The sequence below is a fragment of the Pituophis catenifer genome, unplaced genomic scaffold (genome assembly GCF_029215685.1).
Source record: "Pituophis catenifer annectens isolate HBS135680 unplaced genomic scaffold, rPitCat1.0.hap2 SCAF_2, whole genome shotgun sequence".
In the NCBI taxonomy this organism is placed as follows: domain Eukaryota; kingdom Metazoa; phylum Chordata; class Lepidosauria; order Squamata; family Colubridae; genus Pituophis; species Pituophis catenifer.
Window position 1 is genome coordinate 268102214 of NW_027256882.1, and position 20826 is coordinate 268123039.

The 20826-nt window shown below is 37.5% G+C and overlaps 1 protein-coding gene across 1 annotated transcript in view; it reads left to right on the plus strand.

The window, feature by feature from the left end:
• The window catches only part of PDE4D (phosphodiesterase 4D), a 400370-nt gene that overhangs the window by 277809 nt on the left and 101735 nt on the right, over positions 1-20826 (plus strand). The window contains exons 2-5 of the mRNA XM_070938864.1: positions 2264-2455; positions 10410-10446; positions 11723-11796; positions 12576-12625. Coding sequence (XP_070794965.1) covers positions 2264-2455; positions 10410-10446; positions 11723-11796; positions 12576-12625 — 353 coding nt within the window. The remainder of the gene's footprint in view (positions 1-2263; positions 2456-10409; positions 10447-11722; positions 11797-12575; positions 12626-20826) is intronic.

Below are 20826 nucleotides of genomic sequence, written 5' to 3' on the forward strand. Positions count from 1 at the left end.
TTTTCTACCCCTGTGACCTGAGAATTTCATAAAGGAAATACTAGTACAAATGCTCAAGCAATATCCAATCGAAATGCTAATTGTTTCGGTGTGAGCGTATTCCTTGTTGTTTTTGACTTCCATCTAGTGGAGACTGTATTGTATTGCAACAAATGTTTCATTTACAAATGTTCCAAATGTAGTTTCTCAATCCAAATCTGTTAATTCAGAACTAACAGCGAGATTGCCCAGGGTTTGATTTAGGAAGGAACACCTCTCATCTCTTATTAAGATTTCAGAATTTTATTTATTATACAATGCTATGAGCTGTTTAATTCTTTATTATATTCTATCAAAATCAAACTATAATCTGGATCCTGGACAGGATGGCAGAAACATTTAAATATTTTGTCATGTTGATTTGGGTCAAGAAGAAATCCTTGAAGAGCACTAAAGGCTTTAGCAGCTTGTCAATAACTAGGAAAAGGACCAGCCAAGCCAAGCACCAGAAGATTCAAAGCTCACATGGAGAAGGACTTAGATGGGTAGCAATAATAGTAAGGGGATGTTTGCCTATCAGAATTGGGCTTCGTTTGAACTACTGAAGAGTTATCATCACATCAACTGAGCAGTTCTGGTTATTCAGACAGATTATCTAAACCAGGGGTGTCAAACTCAAGGCCCGGGGGCCAGATCCAGCCCACGGGTTGCTTAGATCTGGCCCGCGGGACCACCCTGAAAACAACCAAGGAATGACCCGTGGTGCCTCTGCCAACAAAAATGGAGTTCAGGAGGGCCGCACGTGGTCCCCGCGAGCTCCGTTTTTGCTGGCAGAGGGTTGCAAGAGGTCATCGTAGCCAGATGACCAAAACAGAGCTCAGGAGCCTGTTTTTGCTGGCAGAGCACTCGCGCCCCCAACACGAGTGATGTTGAGCTGGCCATGCTTACCCTGGCTACGTCCACCCTGGCCCCCAAGATCAAACACAACCCTGATGCGGTCCTCAATGAAATCTAGCACCCTAATCTAAACTAATAGAAAGCAGATTCTGTGCATAAGTCCTGCATGCCTTCACTGATTGTGTAGAGGTGTCCAAATTTTCATTCCTATCTTTTGGAATTGAAATGTTTCCAGATGGTTGCCTCTGAGCAATACCCACTCAAATATATTAGGCAGCCCTTTTCTCTTTTCCTACTTGAAAAGTTTTCTGTTGGAAGAAATTAAATAATGCCAAAAATAGATGTGAGAAGATAATGAGTTAGAAAGGGTAGACAGTATTGTCTTCTGGGCTCATAACAAAAGTCCAGGACTGAAGCAGGACAGTTGCACAATAAAACATCACCTAAAAATTATCTTAATTCTCAGAAATAGCAGTTAAAATGGAATTCCTTTTTCTACTCAGTCTGAAATTAAAAATGGGTCAGAAAGTATAGAGCTTTTTACATTTTTCTGTGGTGCTAGAAAGAATTGCTGTCATAATGATAAATTGTGTTGATGCTCATTGAATCTTGCAGCTGCTGGGACTTTATGTTATGATATGGAAAACAGCAGGATAAAGTTGTGCAAATCAGTCAGGAGACAGGTTCAGCATCATGGGTTTTATGGGTAGGATTGGGTTTGCAGACTGTTCCATAATGCTGTAATTAATGAAGAAAGGCATTTATCTAGGCTAATTTCTGATATATAAATGTTATATGTAAAGACAATATTCTTTTTTAGGGAATGGAAACTTTCCACTGAATTAAAAAAAAAAGATTAATTACAAAATTTCAAAGTTTGACACATTTATCCAGTGCAAAAAAAAGTAAAATCAAGACTATAGGAACCAACAACTTCAAAATTTTGAAACTAGTCTTGTTTTTTTATTTTTAACAATTTACAAAAATCTTGCAATCGGGCCAGTGAGATAATTGTAACCACACATTTAAGCCAAATTTACTTCTTTCCACATTAAAATTTGTGGAGAAGGAAATTATTTTGTTTTCTCCTGTATTCTCCTGCTATTTCCTTTTATTATTATTTTCCCCCTTGCTTTAACTTCTTTATCCATTTGAAAACTAGCTTCAGAGAAGGAAGAAGTTTTATATAGCTAAAATGTTCCTCCAGTTTTCTAATCTTGTGCTCTCTGGATGTACTGGGTTTAATCTCCCATCATGCCCGACCACAAGATGGAAATCTTGACGTTGAACCAAATGTCACCAAGTCAGTTAAGGTTGTCCTTGGTATTAATTGTGTGGGGTTGCTTAGGTGTTACATTGCCTTAAATATATTCTTATTTCTTTGCAGTTTCGACGTAGACAATGGCACCTCATCGGGACGGAGTCCCTTGGATCCCATGACAAGCCCTGGATCAGGGCTAATTCTCCAGGCAAATTTTGTTCACAGTCAACGCAGAGAATCCTTTCTCTACCGATCAGATAGCGACTATGATCTGTCACCAAAGTCTATGTCCAGGAACTCCTCTATTGCCAGTGATATGTAAGTATTTGGAGCCTTTGCATTAAGGTTTTTTTTTTCCCCCAAAGGAGAGAATAGTTAATATGTAGAAAATGTAAGGCATTAGAATTCATGAATGGAAATGTCACAAAATCACATTTAAATTGTGTATTTGGAGAATATTAACAATAAGAATTGTTGAATTGTGAAACAGGTTTTAAAGGTCATAGATTATGACCCACAGAAAGTAAAATAACTGATAACTTCATTGTAGGAATTCTGTTGCAACCTCTTCAGGAGGCAAGGAAATTCTTTACTGCAATTTTATTAGATAGTCAGGATTTGATGTTGACAAGATCTTCTGGTTAGGTTACCATGTTATTTTAATTAAAATAATTAGACGTTTTGAATCTGCCTAAGCTTCCTTATTTTCAACATAGCTAATACAACTTTACTAAATATAAAGTGAGAATTTTATATTGAACAGTGTCAAATCATGTTGATAGCCCATGAGCAAATAATAGCAAAAATAAACCAATTCCTTTTGTACAGAAAAGTAAAAGAAAACTGCATGAATTTTCTTTCACTTCTTTTGAGGCAGAATCATATTTTTACAGATTACCTTAGATCTTTACCTTATTGGCTATTAAATTCTCTTTTAGGGTAATTTCCTTGAAGCCTCTTCCCATCTTGCATTGATACCCAGTCCTCTTTCTACTCCCCCTTTAAAACAATAGTTGCTTTTGGATTCCTTGTTGCTAAGATTTTGTGGAAGACTGATCCCAAGTACCTCTAGTTTGCTTTCTAAACTCCTAGAAAGCAGAATTTAGAACACTCTAAGTGTTCTAAATTTTGAACACTTAGTATTGGAGTTCTTTTTTAGCTGCCTCCCAAATATATTTTTCCCTCTCCCCCCCCTTCCCCGCTTTCTTTTTTTTATCCATTTCCTTCTCCTTCTTCTTTACTTTTCCGTTTTACACATTCAAGTTGACATTGTAACAATAAAAGTAATGTTTTGCCAGGTAGAACACTGTATTCAAAAGGAGAAAATATAACACCCGCAGATACTTCCTGCAATACCTCCTGCTCCACCCATGCATTATTTGTTTTATACTATTTTAATTAAATAATCATTCTGAAATTTGCTTGCTCAGTTGGAATTCATTGGAAATGTGTCATGGGCTCATAAAAAAAAAAAAAGTTAAACTGTGGACAGGAGCATGAAAAAGCATCCCAGAATGTTAGAGCTAATAGTGTGAACTAGTTTTGCAACTAGCCCAAGGCACTATATGGCTTTTTTTTTTTTTTTTTTTTTTGAGTAGGCAAATTTTCTGTGGCGTATGTTGAACTGACCTTGGCTGATCTTTAAAATTAAGCAGTCAGATCTGGTTTGCATTTGGAAAAGAACCTCAGAGGAATTCCATGGCTGTAGGCTAGAAAAAAGGTTGAGGAAAAGTTTCCTGGAAGAAGGCTGTGGCAGATGATTTCTGTATTGCTGCCAGAAAACTACATAGAGATGACTATGAATTCATCAGAATCCAGATCAAAATGAAAATGTTCGCTTCTTACCTCATGGCAGCCATTGCTAAGAGTGCCATGCAATGTTGCCCACTTTGTCAATGTTTCACCAGTTTCAAATCTTTTACTTGACTATGTATTGACTATGAATTAAGCAGATATATGAATAAGAATTTTTTTTTCATTTTAAAAACCTTGATTTTGCTTACTTGATATATTCATTTCCATAAATACACACACAAGTGCACAATTTTAGAAACAGAAGCTTATATAGATACGGAGAATGGGGAAAATGGAGGGGGGGGAAACCCTTCTTTTGAGCTAAGAAGTTTGCTAATAATGGCTGAATGAGGTTTTTCCTGTCTTCTTCAGTTACAGCTTTAAAGCAGCATTCACACACATTAAAGATGCCAAGGTTGAGAACGTTGCCTTAAAGAATAATAACCTTTTCCCATATTTAGAAATTTGCTAAGGTTGACATTCTTTCTTTCTGTTTAATGCAATGCATTTGACATTTGCTTTATCTCCAAAATGCTCATTATTTCCTGAGTTGTTAGCAAAATCTGAAGTGGTTTGCTAAGTAAAATAGAAAATTCTTTTTTACTTGGTTTAAATTTGATTCACTATGGAAAAAAAAGAACGGAGCCATTTTTATATACCTACAACTCCTGTTACGTACAGGACAAAAATAAGTTTGGCAGTAGGTTATATAAGAGCCGTGCTGGCGCAGTGGTTAAAATGCAGTACTGCAGGCTATGTCTGCTGACTGCCAGCTGCCAGCAATTCGGCAGTTCGAGTCTCACCAGTGGTTGACTCATCCTTCCATCCTTCCGAGATGAGTAAAATGAGAACCCAGATTGTTGGGGGCAATATGCTGACTCGGTAAACCACCAAGAGAGGGCTGCAAAGCATTGTGAAGCAGTACATAAGTCTAAGTGCTATTACTATACCAACATATCTAGTAAGGAATCAGATTCAACTGTTTTTAAATTTGAACAAGTTAAACCCTTAGACCTTAAGGAATAACATTTGCAATGAAATATTTCAATTTTTTTCCTAAATTGATCACATTGATGATTAATTTGAGCAAAAGTTTCAGTAAACGCTTAACATATTTGTAGCAAGGAGAAGCTGGCCCTTTAAATAACAATCTGGCCATAGGTGATTAGAGGGAGTCATGTGACCCCTGAGAACCAATAGAGGAAAAGCAGAGGTTTTATTTGTTTTTGGCAGGAAGAGTTGGCATATTTTGCAGTTGGCTGGAATCCCAGATAAGGGAGGTTACTTCAGGAAAGACTAGAAAACTCAGGAGTTATTTTGTTGTAGGCTAGAAACACATTAGGGTTTTTCTATATTTTATTTTATGGGGTTTTTTTAATTGTACGTTGCATGTCTGGAACTTTATCTTTCTTTGACATCTGTAATAAGCTTGATTTTTTTTAATGAATTCTGGAGTTGACTAGCTACCTTCTAGCACCAGCCTTATATTTGCTAAGCAAATTATTTGCAAAAATTGTTGGCTTTCCCTTACTGTAATTTACTTAGACCTAGGTTTGGGTGAAGATTTCCCCTTAAATCCTCTCCTGTGGGGAACACAGTTTATAACGAAGAAGTTATGGCAGCAAAGGGACCAACTTTTTGTCACTATTAACCTCCAAGCACATGTTACCAAAGCATCACAGAAGAAAGGTCTATGGAGATTCTCAGTCATCCAGGTCATGGTTGTCCCAAGGATGCTTTTTCAAGAGGCAACTGGACTTCCTTTGTTTTTCCTTGAAGACATTTTGCCTCTCTTATAGATAGATTAATAGAGTTGGAAAGGACCTTATAGGTCATCTAGTCCAACCCCCTGCTCAAGCAGGAAACAAATGGCAGTCCAATCTTTTCTTGAAAGTCTCAAGTGATGAAGCTCCCACAACTTCCGAAGGCAAGCTGTTCCATTGGTTGATTGTTCTCACTGTCAGAAAATTCCTCCTCATTTCTAGATTGAATCTCTCCTTGGTCAGTTTCCATCCTTGTCTGGCCTTCAGGTGCTTTGGAAAACAGTTTGACCCCCTCCTCTCTGTGGCAGCCCCTCAAGTATTGGAACACTGCTATCATGTCTCCCCTGGTCCTTCTCTTCGCTAGACTAGCCATATTCTCATCCAAGAAGCTTCTTCAGTTCTGACTCTGACGCAGTCATAACCAAAGAAACTTCTTGGATGAGAAGTGAAATGTCTTCAAGAGAAAATAAAGAAAGTTCAGTTGCCTCTTGAAAAAGCACCTTTGGGACCCTGAGAAAGGGGCTTCTTTGACTCTGAGGGCATCTTCATTATTACAATGTTGTACTGCTTTTTCGGTAATTCTAGTTTTTCTGTACCTTGTTATAGTGATTATAGACAAGCTTCTGTAGCATGTTTCTGCCTGCTTAATACAAAGAGAAACTGTTCTGGTGATTTCTGTTCTCAGGTTTTTAGTTTCTAGTTTAGTTTCTAGTTTTTTCATCAATCCTACCAACTGCAGATACCTTATTCTCATTTTTATTGTATCTGTGTCTCTGCACCCTCAATTTAGCTTTGGCTTCTGGCAAGTCCCTCAAGGTATTTTGGTAAGATTTCAGAAGTGATTTGCCATTGCCTGTTTCCTAGAAGGGGGAGAAAGTGATTAACTCAAGATCACCTAACCAATAGTGTTGTATCATCTGCATACCTCAAATTGTGTATGGTTCTTCCCCCAATCTTCAGTTCCAGGCGGTTCCAGATCTAAATTCCTCATAACTTCAGCATACAGATTGAACAAAAATGGTAAAATGGTCTAACTCCCTTACTGATCCTGAACCAAACTGTATTGCCATAAAATGTTCTCACTGTTGCTTCCTGATCAGTGTACAATGATCTGAGAAATCTGATCAAGTCAATTGGGATACCAAGATCCCCCTCTCTCTCCCCCCTCCCTCCCTCTCTCTCACACACACTAAATGGATGGATGGATGGATGGATGGATGGATGGATGGATGGATGGATAGATAGAATGAACAAGAACATTATTTTGCTTGATAGCCATAGTGGTGAATAAGTGCAAAAACCCTGCAGAGGAAAAAAAAAGTAATAACCATAAATACAATCAATATATCATAATCAGATACTTATTTCATGTAGAAATGAGATGAATAAACTTTATTCCTAGGAGAAAGTTCATAAAATTGCAACCCAGGCTGTAAAGTAGCCAGCTCTTTCTTTTTAAGAACATTGCTTTATGACTCAGTCTGTTATACTTATTCAAAAATGGTCAAGTATTGTCTATAGTAAAAAAAATGATATTAAATTGCAGCAGTAATTGGAACCATTTGAGCCAATTTGCAAGTTCCAATAAATCAGATTCAGCAGTAGGTTCAGGTTGCCAAATTATTCCTCCTCCCACCAGTACATGTAACAACCAAATTAGGGAATTTTCCTCTGTGACAATTGCACATAGTGTTCCAACTGGGAATCCCTGATTGTGTTTTGTTTGGTGTAAATGTCCAGAGAGAAAATCCCTGGCTTCTCTTGCTGGTCTCCTAAGAAACCAGAATCTGAAGCCGTGAGTTTGAAGCTTTGTAATTGTTCTGGGTTATTGGGTACCACATTTGTCAGGCTGCATTACAAAGCCTGATTATTTGTTTTCACTCTTTTTGAATATGCTAGTTTAAAACAGGAACCAGTCACTTTCTATTATACAGGTAGTCCTCGACTTACAACAGTTCATTTTCTGAATGTTCAAAGTTACAATGGCACTGAAATATGAGACTTACAACCATTTTTCACAGTTATGATATTTGCAGCATGATCATCAGAGGTGGGTTTCATCAGGTTCTGACCAGTTCTGGAGAACTGGTAGTGGAAATTTTGAGTAATTCAGAGAACCGGTAAATACCACCTCTGACTGGCCCCGCCCCCATCTATTCTCTGCTTCCCGAATCCCAGCTGATCAGGAGGAAATGGGGATTTTGCAGTAACCTTCCCCTGCCACTCCCACCAAGTCATGCCATGCCCACTAAGCCACACCCACAGAACCAGTAGTAAAAAATTTTGAAACCCACCACTGATGATATTGTGATCTAAATTCAGATGCTTGGCAACCGGTTCATACTTATGGCCATTGCTCTGTCCCAGGGTCATGTAATCACCTTTTGCAACCTTCTGACAAGCAAAGTCAACAAGGAAACCAGATGCTCTTAACAAACTGGTTACTAACTTGCACAGTCGTAAAATGGGGCAAAACTCATTTAACAACTATCTCACTTAACAACAGAAATTTTGGGCTCAATTGTCCTTGTAAGTTGTGGACTACCTATATTACCTATTTAATCTAAGCAGATACTTTCTACAAGAGAAAGTATCACATACATTCATATCCGGGGTGAAATGGTCCCGGTTCGGACTGGATCACCTGATCCGGTAGCGATGGTGGCGGGTGATTCGGAGAACCAGTAGCAAAAATCCCTGTGTCCCCCCCCCCATGCCCAGCTGAGCCGCACGATCATCAGAGGCTTTTTTTTTTTTTAACTTTTAAAAGCATTTTTTTCTACAACCTCTTCGGCCGAAAAAATGCTTTTAAAAGTTTTTTAAAAAGCCTCCGATGCGTTGCTCAGCTGGGATCATCAGAGGCTTCTAAAAATATTTTTTTCTGCAACCTCTTTGTCCGAAGAGGTTGTAGGAAAAAAATGCCTTTAAAAGCCTCTGGTGATCCCAGCTGAGTTGCCTGAGCGGCAGAGGCTTCTAAAAGCATTTTTTTCTGCAACCTCTTAAGGTTGTAGAAAAAATGCTTTTAAAAGTAAAAAAAAAAAAAATTGGCAACGCCCACCCAGTCACATTCCCCCCCCCCAACCAAGCCACGCCCACAGAACCGGTGGTAACAAATTTTACATTTCACCACTGATTCATATCTTCATGTGTTAACTTTCGCATCAAATTAAATGCATGAAAACATTTGGGCTGCATAGAAAAGTCTTTTCTTGTAGTCAAAATTGTGATAATCTCTTGCTCTTTTCCTTCACCTGCCAAGATGAATCACCCTGATTCTGATATCACAGTATGATGTGGGTATGATTGCTGGTAGGTGATACTATGGACAAGTAAATAAGTAGAAAAGTTTTATTGAGACTTTATTAATCCACAAAATAATTCCTTATCATCTGCAGTAGTTTGTTCAGTTTTTATAAATTGTTTTCTATTAGTAATAGTTAATTCAGTTCCTTTTGGTGCTTAAAAGGGCTGCCCTCTCCAATAAAATTAAATAATTATGAATGACCCAGTTTTCTGCCTAATTCTATGCTATAAATGGTAAGAAAACAGACACGGATTCATAGTGATCTTTTTACAATATATAGTTGTAGCTTCTTTCCAATTGAAGTGAATTTGGTATCATGGATAGCAATAGCACTTAGATTTATACCGCTTCACAGTGCTTTCCAGCCCTCTCTAAGCGGTTTACAGAGTCAGCATATTGCCCCCAACAATCTGGGTTCTCATTTTACCGACCTCAGAAGGATAGAAGGCTGAGTCAACCTTGAACCTGAGATTTGAACTGCCAAATTGCACTCAGCCAGCAGTCAGCAAAAGTAACCTGCAGTACTGCACTCTAACCACTGCACCACGACAGCTCATGGATGCTTAGAAATGACTAAATTACAACTGTTTTATAATTTGTGATGCATCTGATAACCAGAGGTGGAAAGAGTAAAGCAAGAGGCTCAAAGTGCAGCCGCGCGGGTCGTTATGGGAGCAACATGGTGCTCCTGTGTGACACCTCTCCTGCACGAGCTGCACTGGCTCCCGGTGGTCTTCCGGGTGCGCTTCAAGGTTTTGGTCACCACCTTTAGAGCGCTCCATGGCTTAGGACCTGGTTATTTACGGGACCGCCTACTACCACAAACAGCCTCCCACCGGCCGGTACGCTGTCATAGAGAAGGCCTCCTCCAGGTGCCGTCAGCCAAACAATGTCGACTGGCGGCCCCCAGGGGGAGGGCCTTCTCTGTGGGGGCACCTACTATCTGGAACGAGCTCCCCCCGGAGATACGGAGGATCCCGGACCTGCGCACTTTCCGCCGTGCTCTTAAGACCCTCCTATTCCAGCAGGCCGGCCTGGCCTAATTTTTTTCTCCCCTTGCTTTTAAATTTTAAATTGGAATTTTAATTTGTTTAAATTATTGGGATTTTTTAATTGTCTCGGGCTAAATTATTTAATTCGGTTTTAATTATGTTTTTTAACTTTTATATTTATGTATTTTATTTTGTGCCTGTTTACCGCCCTGAGTCCTTCGGGAGTAGGGCGGTATACAAATTTAATAAATGAATGAAAAATGAATGAATGAATGAAAAGAGGAAGTAACTTATGGTGAGACTGATGAAAATAATTTATAAAATAGTGAAGAATTTGAGCTGTAATATAGAAGAGGGATCTTAAAATATGTCACGTACTGAATTCAATATTGATTTATGTTCTGTGTTTTGTTTTCTAGACATGGAGATGACTTGATTGTGACACCGTTTGCTCAGGTAGGTACCACATGTTATATGGCCTGATAGAAAAGGAGAATTTCTATTTTCAGTTTCAGGCTTCTAACTATAGCGCTGGAAGAATTATAATCCCATCTACAGTATAATCTTAACTGGCCAAAGAAACAACTTTTATTTTTACCTGCATTGCTTGTTGAAGTTACAATCTATCATTAGTCAGACACTATATAATATGATGCACTTTGACGGTGCTAGACACATCTAAGTGATGATTGCAAAGGCAAAATGCTTGACAAAAGTTTCCAAGACAGATGTTCAGGACTGAAAGCCAGCCTAGTTCTGGTGAATATAGATATCCTAAGCATTATCATTTGTTAATATTTCCCCAGCTGGTATTAGTTAGGACACTATAATGGTAACTATTTTTCTTTAAGCATATAAAGAATTATTCTCAAACATACATGCCAGTGTGTTATCAACAAGGCAGGATTGAATGAATTTATTTGAAAATGTCCTTATTTCATTTAGCTACCAAATATTAAAAGGTTTTTACCACAGGGATGTTTTATTTTTGTCATAATTTGGATACAAGTAGCACAAAAAAAAGTATTGTCAAAATTTTATCATTTGAGAAAGGAATAGGAGTTGATTTCTAGGAAATGTTGCTTTCCCTACAAAGACAAAGGCTACTTTTTGAAAACAAATAATGAATTGGTGTTTTAGTAAGGAAGAGAGCATTAAAACTAGTGGTGAAACTACCACTGAAACTACCGGTTCTGTGGGTGTGGTTTGGACATGGTGTGGCTTGGTGGGCGTGGCTTGGTGGGCGTGGCAGGGGAAGGATACTGCAAAATCTCTAATCCCACCTCACTCCAGGGGAAGAATACTACAAAATTCCCATTCCCTCCCCACTCCTGGGGAAAGGATATTGCAAAATCTCCATTTCCACCCCACTCTGGGGCCAGCCAAAGGCGGTATTTGCCGGTTCTCTAAACTACTCAAAATTTCTGCTACCAGTTCTCCAGAACCTGTCAGAACCTGCTGGATTTCAACCCTGACTAAAACTATGACCCTAGTATCACTGTAGAATGTATGCATTGCAAAATAATGAGCAAACATTTCAGGCACACACAAAAAGATATCCTGAGAAGATTAATAACTCTGGTTTCTCTTCAGATCACACAATAACTTTTGTTTAGGAAGCCATCTGTTCAGAAAGCTGTCTGTTTATTGTTGCCAAATAAATCAGGGGGAGAAAAGCAGCATACCTGAGGAATCTTGAGAGTAAATTTTTATGCACTTTGTTTGCTTACAGGTGCTTGCCAGTTTACGTACTGTACGGAACAATTTTGCTGCATTAACCAACCTTCCGGATCGAGCACCTAGCAAGTAAGTGTGGGTTTTTTTCTGTCAAGTCTGCTTTTACTTAAATGCACCCTTTCCATTGCATACGTTCTCCATTATGTAAGCATGCTTAAACACAACAACGTAAAACAAAGATGGGCTTCATTTAACCTGAGGCCTGCAGGAGCCCTCCAAATTCTATTTGTTTTGGCATCTCTAAATGCAGTTGCTGAAAATCAGCAGCATGGCTTCCGACTGCTTTGAGAAGGGAATACAAATGACAGTTATTACAAAAAAAAAAAAAGAGAGAGAGAGAGAGAAAATAAGTCCCATCTGCTGAAAATGAGGAAAGTTCCAACCTTCCTTGTGTACATGATATGACCATACTTACTTTGAAAAATAAATCTCCATTTCCTCCCCACTCCAGGGGAACGTTACTGCAAAATCCCCATTTTCTCCCGATCAGCTGGGACTCAGGAGGCAGAGAATAGATGGGGGTGGGGCCAGTCAGAGGTGGTATTTACCGGTTCTCCAAACTACTCAAAATTTCCGCTACCGGTTCTCCAGAACGGGTCAGAACCTGCTGAAACCCACCTCTGCTTCAGACCCTGGTGGAGGAGGGAAACACGTATAACCTCAAACCGTGTATTTTCTATGTTGCATTGAGTATAGCCTTTATATTATTTATTTGCATTTTTATTTATTTTTTAAAAAATATCTCAGTCTTTCCCATGAACATATAATAATACATGAATACATGATTTCAGGATGATGCCTTATATATATATGTATATATATTATTCTCTCTCTTCCTTTTTCCCCAGACGGTCACCAATGTGTAACCAACCATCTATCAACAAAGCAACCATAACAGGTAAGACACCTTAAAACAGTCACACTATTTTAATAAGGTGATGTTACCATCTTGTGAATATGTCACACTTTGGATAATTTGTTCCTGATGTATAAGTACTTTATAAAGCCTTTTAAAAGTCCATAAATCTTACTTGTAGCTCATATAAGTATATAGGTAGAATTTCTGTTTGATTTGAAATCTATCTTCCAGTTTCCCAAGTTTTTGTTTTTGGCTCATTCAAGCTACCTTATGTAATTTTTATGAGCTTTATTGCTACGAGGAGGTTGCTTTTACTATTGTTTTCCCTCTACACATCTCTCCAACTCTCTCTGTAGCTGGAAAAAAGGAGGAACAGAGGAATTCCTTCATAATACATTTAATATGAATTTGATACAAACATGAAAATATTTCTATATTTTCCTTCCTGTTTGAATAAAAAGAAAGCAATATCTTTTTTTAAAAAAAATCCACATCAGTGAAAATGATTGAAAAAATTCAGAACATGAGCCAGCCTTTAATATCCTTATTGTAAATGAAGGCCAACATGTGTTATATCCAGCATATTTGTACTTCCTGGGGCCCATTTAGTCAGGAATGACTTTCACTTCTGGGTGTCCCAAAGGTACTTTTTCAAGTGACAACTGTACTTTCTGGTTTTTCTTTGAAGACATTTTGCTTCTCATCCAAGAAGCTTCTTCAGCTTGACTGGGTGGTGGGGAATGGAAGGATTTATGCTCCTTTCTGACAGCTGGACATTTGCATTCTTTTAGTGAGTCGTTAAGGTCACTTGGAGATTTATGTGTCCTCAGGGTCATCTGAGTGGTGCAAATTGGTGTGGAGCCTTCTTGGAACTGTTGAAAGGACTGTGTTATAATCCTAAAAAGTGGTAGAACCTTTCAGCAGTTCCAAGAAGGCTCCACACCAATTTGCACTACTCAGGTGACCCTGAGGACACAGGTGACCTTGTCCAGGTGACCTTAACGACTCGCTAAAAGAATGCAAATGACCAGCTGTGTCTATTGACTTATGCACTCAAATTTAAGAGTGGTTTTTCCACCATTTTGATTTTCCTTCAGTGTTGTACAATGGTGCTGGATAAAGATATTTTGTGTATTTTTAAATGAATTGCTGCAATTGTTCCTTATTAAAAGATGCTGGGAATCCATTGATGCAAGAATGGGGAACTTGAATATGGGACTACAGAATTTCAGCCAGAGTTGGATAACATCTAACAAAGAAGATTTAAATATAACGAAGTGCACTGCAGATACAGGTTAAGCTTTCAGCATGTAGTAGCAGTAGTGGTTGTAGTCATTTCTGGCAGGAACATCAGATTTATTGGTAACCATTTCCCTGACTGAAGGAATGAGGAATATTGCAATCAGCTCCCATGGTTTGAAGGGCATTGATGCATGGCTAAAAGAGCATGTTAGGTTACAGAATGAATAAAAATATTGTTGGGGAAACATGCTATTTTAGCCATGCTGCAGCCTGCATTTAAAGCTAACATCCTAATTGAATCTGAGCAAATCTGCTACCTGTATTGCAAGCTTCCAGAGAACGCCTACATATATTGCTCTGAGTTCCTTTGGGGAATACAGGTGGGATGTAAATAAAGCACAGTAATTCGTCTGTTAATGTATGCCCAGGCTTGCTGCTCCAGGGGACTTTCCCATTCTCTTAGGAAAGAGGAAAACCAGTCTTTACATGCACAGAATTCTAGGTGAAATGAACAGAGAAGACTATACTGGGAAACTTCATGTGCGTGTCATACTTATTTTCTCTTCCCAGAAGGGATTGTTAAATCATATCACGGAAAAGTTAGCACTGATTTAAAGCTGAGCTTTAAACACCATTGCTACTACAAAATGCAAAGTAAAGCATTTTCACTTCTGTGAAATATAATACAGATAGGAAGGGTTGCCCATACGTTTTTCTTCTTCCTTTCACTTGGTGGCACATTACATTTTTATTGATCTAAGAGAAAAACTGGGCACCGAACTGAATCACTGAATTTAAAGAAAAAGAAAATGCAGATACAAAATGGGAGAATAGGAAGGAAACCATATGAATAGAGAAATGTTAGCTGTTTCCTTGTTCTAGATTGAGTCCCTGAGCCTGCAATTTAAATTTTGTAAAGTCATCTTGTAATTGCTAATTCTTACAGCCCACATCATTAGAAAATGTATAACTATAATGAAGTTGATACCAAATCAGTGTTAAAGGTGACTTAGTACTTATCCCAATCAAAACCTCAGATGTATGGATATGTCTTACTTGAAATGGTGCTTTTCTGTACTTACTGCTTTATATTACAGGATAGGTATGTATGACTTGGAGACATGCTAATGAAGATAATGTTTCATTGCAGATAAACATTTATAGAGTAAAATACAACTTCTAAAATACGAGATATTCATATATGCAGGTGGTAGGCAGTGGTGAAATCCAATTTTTTTTTTACTACCGGTTCTGTGGGCGTGGCTTGGTGGGTGTGGTGTGGCTTGGTGGGTGTGGCTTGGTGGGCATGGCTTGGTGGGCATGGCAGGGGAAGGATACTGCAAAATCCCCATTCCCACCCCACTCTGGGGCCAGCCAGAGGTGATATTTGCCGGTTTTCCGCACTACTCAAAATTTCCGCTACCAGTTCTCCAGAACCTTTCAGAACCTGCTGGATTTCACCCCTGGTGTTAGGGTTTGTAGACTTGATGTACCACAAGTAAGTTTAAGCCCTGCTGCTATTGATCCTGTTTTGAAAACGAGAATACTATTATCTCCTTACTTCTCTGCCCTTAATTTTACATGACTTGATTTCTTTTATTAATAGGGATGGTCTTCTTTTATAACCATTAGCTGCTTTTTCCTTTGCCATTTCCTGCCCTCTTCTCTTAATATAATTATTTGGCCAGAGTGTGTTGAATCACAGACATATACGGATTCCTATCAGCACTCTTTACAATTAATATCCAGCAGTTTGAGTTAATTTACACAGCTCTCTGAAAGTTGTAGAGTACTTCAATTCTGACAGGATAGCATTACAGCAGAAAAGTCCCATTAAAACCTTACATGAGCAAAATCAGAAGGTGAAAGATTATTATGTGGTAAATATATATCAAAATATATATAAGGCAATAATTGATGACAAGGCATGTGGTGGTGTAAGCCTTCAGGTTAGTAGAAATCCATTTTGTAATTCAGAAATAAGAATATTGATTTTATCCTGGAATGGGGAGAGAGTCTAGTCTTATGACAATGCAGCATTTTTCACAAGAATATGTTTATAGATTGCCAATATTTAATTTCCCCCCCACTATATAATATCAGGGGAGAAAATATTTTGGGTAATTGTGAGGAAGCCAGGATAATTTTAATATAAGTATGTACAAGATTAATTTTGTGCTTATTCAGCTCTTTCCATTTTTTTTCTGCACATTAAATGCATATACTGTATTTAAAACTAACTAATCTTATGCTAGGCCACTCGGAAACCATTAGTTATAGGTCTCCAGTCCCCACTTAAGTTTTCCAGAGCATCCCCAGATTGGACAGCTAAAATTCAACGATTATCAGCTTTTAGCACCATGCTTTTACTGCCTTGAGTCATTTGAAGTTTGAAAATAGGTTGATTAACCGTAACACAACTATTTTGAAGTTTTAATTATTTAAGATTCTAAAAAGAGCTGGAATATTTTGATCCTGTTCTTCCAGTAACAAGTCTCTAATTATCAGACATACCCCTTATGATCCTCAGAGGCCAGTGTAATAAAAATACAGCTTTGAGGTTAAAAAAAACCCACATTGTTTGAAAGCTCACCCAGGGTATAAGAAATACCAATACCTTTCTGTCTCTAATAGCAATTACTAAGATGACAGGACCCCAGTGTTCTGATATTCATTATTGTTCCTTAAAACTAGATACCATCTTAAAATTTATTCCTTGGATTAATCCAGCATTCTTGCAACAGTAGCCTACAGTAGGCTTCAACACTATGAATGTATTTTTCATAATAACCGTAATTATTAGAAAAGGATTGCAAATTTAAAAGCTGTTGAACAGTATAATCCCGTGAAATCCTACTCATAAGTAAGTCACATGATATTTATTTTGGCTTACACTCAGGAAAATATTAATAAAGCTGAAGAGTTAAAAGAAAGTTGAAGCAAAACACTATATGAGCGTAAGCATGGAATTTCCTCTGGAAGCAGCATGTGGGAGTCTGAACCTAATATTTCCCTTCTTGTAAGAAACTTTATCTCAACTTTCTCAGGTCTGAGATTTAAACTTCAAACTATAGGGTGACCCTGGATGGGTCAGATCCAACTACCTGAACAAATATAAAGCATACATACAAAAATACAAACATTTAAGAGGTACCAAAGGTACAATTTTGTATTTTGTCTGAACTGGTTTCCCTACCTCTAATTATAACATTATATTTGATGTTGCAATAGTTACCATAACAACAGACTTTATAGCACCAGAACAGAGTTTCTAGGCAGGGTACATAAACCCCTGGTAATGTGGCAATATAAGATTTATAAAGACATGCCAAGACAAAAATAATTTTCCAGACACTTTAGCCTTTTACATCAGTTTGAAATTTGGCTCTAGATTTCTCATAGTGTTGCCAAAGGTGTTGAAGTGCTGACAATTCAACTTGTGTTCCTGGTAAAAAGTTTCCCACTTAGTGGTCTTTAAGTGCAGAACAGAGAAGCTTCTTTGATAGCTTTAGGATGATTTTTTTAAAAAAGAATGGGTTTTGCCATGTACTAAATGCTTAGTGGAAGTATTAGCGATCTCAGGTTCACAACAGTTGACGCATTCATAGTAGACTTGATAGCCAAAGTCATGGCCTCAGTCTGTATAAAATGTTGAGGTTTCTAATACTATAATTTTCTCTCAGTGTTGCCTGTAAACTCAACTTTCCTCATATTTTTGAAAAGAACTGCTGCTTCTGCTCAAAATTCAGGAAGATCTGTAATTAGAAGTGTGTGTGTGTGTGTGTGTGTGTGTGAAAGAGAGAGTGAGAGAGAGAGAGAATGAGAATGAAAGAGAGAATTAATATAAGAGGTGTATGTTAAACCTATCCCTGGTACAACTGCCTCACATTGTGGTCACATATTATGTGGAAAACAGGCCCATCAATACCTCTTGCTGTATTTGCTATATCACCCAGAGTTAGGGATACTTTGTAATTGATATAAAAATTGAATGTTGTAACAAAAACAAAACAAAGCCACATAATACACAATAATTATAATATATATTTTGTTCTTAAATTGTTGTCTTAAAGTTGTAAATTTTCAAGTCCCTCCCAATAGCAGGAGACATTTCCATATCTATGGAAATATTTAAGAATATTATCTAAGAATCATTATTTAAGAATAATGAAAGCATCATTTGCAAACTTTTAGAACATTGCTACGATCTATAAATATTTATGTCAAAAACATTGTTCTAAGATATGTTCAAAAAAAATTTTCATGGGACCACCAACCATACCTGCTGAGAGACTCTGAATATTGTGGCCAATTAAAGCAAATTCTTCTTTATACTTAAACACACTTAATATTTAATATATATGCAACTTTACATGGTAAAAATATAATATCATGCCAAAATGCATATTCCTTTAGTCTGCTGTAAAATAAATATGTTGGTTGAGACATATAAATAATTCCATCAATAAATGAATACATTCTTTATTAACGTGTTCTTTCTGTCGTTTTCTTGCCCTGTCTTCCTTTTCCCACATTCTAGTTTTTAAGCTGATATTAATTGCATAGCTTGAAAGACATCTGTCTACCCTCCTATGCCTAACTTGTTTTTATTGTGCATGTTTTTTTAAAATTTACCAATTTTTCTACATTGCTCTCCAGCCCAAAAGGTGTTTTCCCTTTGAATGAGTCATAGTTTAGGTGCACTGAAGCACACTTATTAAATTAGGCCCTCGGTATATGTAAAACATTGGATACAGTCCAACCAAAGTTAAGCACTTTTAAGCCTCATTGACTCTCAATGGGAGATTAAACAGTCTTTCAACAGGAGCCCTTTCTTCAAAGCAATGAGCTTTTTAAATATCTAATCTTAGCTGGATTCTGGCCATTTTTGCACTAAAGCAAGCATTTGAAGGCTTAAGATTTCACTAAGGCTGCAATCCTGTACACATTTACCTGGAAGCAAACCTTATGGAATACAAAACATCAAAGCAATTTCCTCCTAACAGTCCATAGGTGTGTTCACATTTTCATTCAAAAACTTTATAATTGACCCTTGATAAAATTATACTTTTACTTTAAAGCCTAACGGAATTGGGTTCAATATATTGTTAATACTGCATTCTAGTCTGTCAAAGACTTTACAATCTATGGCAGAAAATGCAAGAGGAAAGTAATTCATTGGCTTGTTTTGCCAATATAGAAGAGAAACTACTTGTCAGATAATACTTTGTGTTTATCCATCTCAGTAATCCAGAATGATGCCATGTATACTGAGAGCTCCAGGTGAATGTTATAGTTCCACACACTATTCATCTCTAGAAAAATATTTCTTATAAAAGAATCTGAGTTTAGACATTTTTGCTTTGACTAGTAGTTATTCTCCAGCATTTCAGACAAATATCTTTCTCAATCAAACTGGGATATGCAAGAGATTGTTTTTACATTCCAAGCCTGCTATTCAACTACCAATTTTCTAATCTTAACCTATACCTGAATGGCACTTCTAACATTATGCTATTTTCCAACTGCTTTCCAATTCTTTTTCATGCTAAAAAAATATTCCATGTTCCCACCCAATTTTCTACCCCAACCCAGTGCCTTCTGTAGCACAACTCCCACTATTGTAAACCAGTATTCTCAGGCTTTTATGATGCCAATGGAACAGAAACACCTATTTGTAGAATTATGGATGGAACCAAAATTATATGCCACTAATCACTGTTTCCAGAATTTAATATGTAGTCATACTTCTTCCAAAGCCAAGGACTCTCTCTCCCGCTCACCCCCATCTCCTTACATAACTTGCAATTGAGCTGTGCTTTTCATTTTTGGAACATTTGCAACATCTTCTCCTGGTTAAGATAGCTGTTTGACTAATCATGATCAGAGGTACTAGAGATTGAAAATGTGCTTCAAATAATAAAAATGAGAAAGGTTGCGATAAAAAAATGTCAATGTTCTTTTCCCTCCTCTCTCTCTCTCCCCCCTCTCTCTCTGCTTTTGTTGTTTTCTAATAAAAATCCAACCTTTTGAGATTATGCCAAAATCTTGAAAAGCAGTACATAATCAGCCATTTTTAAAAAGGAAACATTCCTTCAGTTTTGCAGGAACTCATTTGTGTTTCACCAAATTCACTACAACCTTTCCTACAAAAATACATGCACTTAAAATCTCAAGAATTTTGCATACAAGATCTATCCTTGGCTAGCTCCACTTTCCTCATTTTATCACTATAGTATAATGCATATGTATGTATTTTGATGGAAGGTCCTTTTACTGCTATTATCCATTCACAACAGTTGCTAATTATTGCCCAGGAATCCACCAAAAGATTCACATCTATCTTTTGCCCTGTCCTGACCTAAGTCAATATAAATGTTACCATTTATCAAAAGACAGTTTAATACTATCTGCATTTGCTTACTGTCATCCCTGCTTAACTCTTTCTTGTTCATCATGATAGGTTAAAAGCAAATAAAGCATATCAAGGCATAGTTTGTGGGGGCAATAAGCTGACTTTGTATAAATATACAAAAGTATGAAGGCTATTGCTTAACACATTGTAAGCCACCCTGAGTCTCCGGAGAAGGGCGGCATATAAATCAAATTAAAAAAAAAAAAAACCTCCCAGCCCTCTTCTAATAATTATGTAAGTGGGAACGTCATACCCATGAAAATACAACAGAGGACAGCAAAGAGCAGAATATGGCTTTCACAGAGTTAATGGAATCCCTAATGATAAACTTCTGTAGGTTGTAATACTGTGACTTTAGAACAGAAAATTAAAGAGAGTACAAAGGGATTGTTACAACGAACAGTATGTATGAAATGCTACCCTGTTTCCCCCAAAATAAGACATCCCCTGATAATAAGCCCAATCGGGCTTTTGAGCGCAAGGCAATAAGGCCAAGCGTTTATTTCAGGGTTCAAAAAAAATATAATACAGGGTCTTATTTTTGGGGAAACACGATAATATGAAAAGAGTTCAGTTCAAACAT